At 54.2% G+C, this 4,012-nt stretch overlaps 1 protein-coding gene across 2 annotated transcripts in view; it reads left to right on the top strand.

The window, feature by feature from the left end:
• Nucleotides 1–1,038: 1,038 nt before the first annotated feature.
• Mtch1 (mitochondrial carrier 1) overlaps nucleotides 1,039–4,012 on the top strand; it is a 15,881-nt gene continuing 12,907 nt past the window's right edge. For both annotated transcript variants that reach the window (XM_028767872.1, XM_028767873.1), the window contains exon 1: nucleotides 1,039–1,506. In XM_028767872.1, coding sequence (XP_028623705.1) covers nucleotides 1,186–1,506 — 321 coding nt within the window. In that variant the 5' untranslated portion in view covers nucleotides 1,039–1,185. The remainder of the gene's footprint in view (nucleotides 1,507–4,012) is intronic.

Below are 4,012 nucleotides of genomic sequence, written 5' to 3'. Positions count from 1 at the left end.
CCATACCATACCATACCATACCATACCATACCATACCATACCATACCATACCATACCGGACAATATAGCACAGTACAAGGAGCCACATTCTGAAAGGGACAGGCAACAACAGAGTCCAATGGTGGACAAATACAGACAGGAAAAACAAGGCGTTGGGAAAAATATAGAGGAAAAGTCCACGGATGGAAAGGAAATATGTGGGGCAAGTGTTAGTAACACGAGGTAAATCCTACCCTTTCTGCAACCCAGGAAACTGGTACTTCTTTGGGATTATGGCGCTGTGCTATGAACTTGACATTAAGGTCTCCACGAACGCCACAAAGAAGCTAAATCACAATCCAGGCAAGAGGAAGTCATTTAAAGTCCTTCTGGAAGAGGGTAGGAGATTTGATGACCCAGGGAACTGAAACACACAGACGTGTACGTGTGTGTGCGTGTATGCACAACACGCGCTGGTTTAGGGAACCCACTATGAGAGGAAACTGTAAGGTTTTAAAGATGGCTATTTTTTTAATGGGCAATCAGGGACCGATGCAAATGTCTGACTATTCCAAAGACCTTCTTCACGAACTAGAAACAGGACAAGGTCAAGCAAAGGGTCCTTGCTGACTCTAAGGTCCATTACCAGAAAACTCTACTATTGGGCGGTTCAAGACCAGCAGAGAGCTGTTGTGCTTGCTGGGAGGTGGAAAAGGGTCACTGGCTGGAGTAAGCACCTTCCTGGAAGGTGGCCCTAAGAATTGCTCTCAAGGTGTGCTCCAGGCACTAGAGTAGAGCTACCCCAGGCCTAGTTATTTAGTAACTAAATGCATCCAGCACCAGGCCTGCATTAAGTCTACAGGCAAGGAATGCTCCCAACCCTCACCGACAGTGAATTACTCAAATATTGACGGGTTTCTACTCAGACCCGGGGAGCGCTGGAGGGCTGCAGAGGCAGTCCGCAGAGACTGGCCCGTAGGCACGACTGCGATGACTGGTCTGGTCCGCAGAGGGGCGGGCCCCGAGCTGCGGAGAACCGGCCCCGGGCCGGTGGAGGCCGGGCCGGGAGCAGCACCTGATCTCGCTCGCCCGCCAGCCACGCCCCCTCGCCCCGCGGCGTGAGTGGTGCTGCCCGGACCCGCCCCTTGACGTTCTGGGGGCGTGGCCATGACCACGTGACGGGGAGTGACCTCGACGCCTGGCACCATGGGGGCTTCGGACCCGGAAGTGGCGCCTTGGGCTCCCGGCGGCGCCGCGGGGATGGCGGGAGCCGGAGCTGGTGCAGGAGCTCGGGGCGGCGCGCCGGCGGGAGTCGAGGCCCGCGCTCGGGACCCGCCACCCGCGCATCGCGCGCACCCTCGCCATCCTCGGCCTGCGGCTCAGCCGTCGGCGCGCAGGATGGACGGTGGCGCGGGCGTCCCGGGCTCCGGGGACAACGCCCCGACCACCGAGGCGCTGTTTGTGGCTCTGGGCGCGGGCGTGACGGCTCTCAGCCACCCGCTGCTCTACGTGAAGCTGCTGATCCAGGTGGGGCGGGGGGCGCTGGGGGAGGATGTGGATAGGGGTGTGTGATGTGGGGGGGTGCAGGGAGGGGATTGAGGGACCTGAGTGATTGACGTGGGAAAGGAAGCGATTTGGAGGTGCTGGGAGGGGGCGAAGGGACGTGAGTGACAGACGTGGGGTAGGAAGGGATTTGGGGGTGCAGGGAAAGGCGATAAGATGCGGGAGATATATATAGTCGGAGGCAGTGGGCTTGAGATTTGGAAGGGTAATGGATTGGGGGTGCAGAAAGGAGCCACAGAATTGGGGGAGAGCCGAGAAGTTTTGGTGAATGGGTGGAGGAGGGCTGGCTGGGGCACGAAAGCGAGATGTTTAGAAGGTGAGTACATTTGGGGCAGAGGACAGCGGGGCTCTGCATTTATAGAGATGGATAAAAGCGCTTTGAGGGACAAAGGAGTGGGCACCAGGGCCAACAATTTCGGAGGGAAAGAATGCAGCCGGGAAGAGCTATCGGTTTACTTGAGAAAGGGCCTGTAGATTTGATGGCGACGACAGATTTGGTGGGAGGAGGAGCCTCTGCATCGATGCGGGGCGGGAGGGGTACGGGGGGGGGGAGTGGAGCGGTGGTAGCGATGTGTCTGGAAAGGGGAGCCAGGAGGCGGCTTTTAGGGGGAAGGGGGGAACGGGATGACGCATTTAGGGGAGGAAGGAAGGAACTGAGGTAATTGTGTCTGCGTGGGTTGGGAATGAGCAGAAAGTGGGGTTAGGCACACTAGGTAAGGGATGTCAAAAGCCGGAGCAAAGGTAGGGATGTCTGGATTCAAGGATGCTTGGGCACCTAAACGTTTTGTTTCTTGCTTGTTGCGAGCAATTCAGTCCAAGAGAGGATGAGAGAAGGGTAAAGGGGGAGGAGGGATCGGGTTGGAAGGAGGTGTTATGCGTTTGGCAGAATTAGGTGGGTGTGGGATGGAGGTGGGGAAGAGGTTTTGATTGGCGTGGCGGTTCAGGCTCAGACTGATAATCAAAGACGTAGCCTAGCATTTTCCAAAGGAGTGGAGGATGGGCGGTGAGAATCCAGAGATGGAGACGCAGCTAAGATTTGAGGTTTGATTTAAGGCAAGTGGGTGTGAGATTATTGATTGTACTGTCCTTGTCATAGAACGGAGGGAATTAGAAATACGTTTGGAATGAGAGGGCCTTGAGAATGGGAATCGCCGAAGCCCTGGGGTCTGAGGCATGGGGGATAGTAGAATGTGGAGTTTGACTAGAAATAAGAGAAGGAATGAGAAGATACCATCAGGGCCATTGGGTATCAAACTGTGCCTGAGATTTGGAGACAGCTGATGGGACAGTTGGAGGCCAGCACCGACCTGCTGTAATGTGTGTTTACAGCATAGAGTTACAGCTATAGCAAGCTTCAGCGTAGGAGAGACACTATCCTTTGGTGGTATCTAAGTTGAGCAGTGAGGGTGGGTGACAATTGAATGCTGGACCTTACCATGGCAGGCAGAGTGTCGGGGTGGCGGGCCCCTGGGCGTGGCATGGGAGGGCACAGAGAAGTGGCTTATCATTGGGAGCACGGTGGCATTAGTGTGGGGGTTTGAAAAGAATGATTTGAAAGGGCTTTGGAGAGGGACCTGGAGATCGAGGGGGAGCCCAAAGGGTGATGGGAACTAGATGGGGGGGGGCAGGGACGCAAACCTGAGAGCTCCATTGGGGGTGACAACTCAGGGAGAGCGCTTAATAGCTGTAGCTTGGTAATCAGTAACACTGAAAAATAAGTGACAATAAGGACAAATTGTCTTTCGCAGGGAGCAGGTGTGGAGCACTAGGTGTTGAGCCTCAGATCAAGACTCGTGGGCGGGAGGCAGGGTAGTATTGAAGGTAGCGAACTGGCTCTGCTGGTGTTAGGTATGGGGGTCACGGTGTTGACTGTGGTCGGGACAGTCAGAAACACATCTGTGTGAGCATGACGTGAGAATAAATCAAGTAGAACTCAGACAGTGGCTCACAGTGTGCTTTTGATAACCCAGAGAACGTAGGACGATAAAGTCGAGGTTTGGGAGCCGTGAGGAGGTGCGGTTGAGGGGTCAGGTTGGAGTTGTGCCGATAAGACTTGGGGGGGCACCATAATAGCGTAATACCTGGGACTTGAAGTTCCAAGCAGAAAGAAAAGACCACCCACTACTTAAAGAAGCAGAAGGCATCTTCTGACCTAGAAGAAGAACAATGGAAGGGACCGGGATGTTTGCCTCCACTTAACTCTTTTCTGGATAAGCCATTGTGAGCTGCATTTATTTATTTATTTATTTAAAAGACCTCACAATAAAGGGGTTTTAAGACTTACTTACAGTCAGGGCCTGTGAGATGGGCTAGCAGCAGGCCACTTGCTACTCCAGCCTGAGTATGTAAGGTCCCATCCCCGAAACTTACAGCAAAGGTGGCCAGAGGAAACCAGGCTCCAGAGTTGACCTCTGACCTCCCATCAGACACAATAATAATAAGAAGAATTAAGACATTTACAGTTGCAGGG

The sequence above is a fragment of the Grammomys surdaster genome, unplaced genomic scaffold (assembly GCF_004785775.1).
Source record: "Grammomys surdaster isolate TR1022 unplaced genomic scaffold, NIH_TR_1.0 183, whole genome shotgun sequence".
Taxonomy (NCBI): domain Eukaryota; kingdom Metazoa; phylum Chordata; class Mammalia; order Rodentia; family Muridae; genus Grammomys; species Grammomys surdaster.
This window is presented reverse-complemented; position numbering and strand designations above follow the sequence as displayed.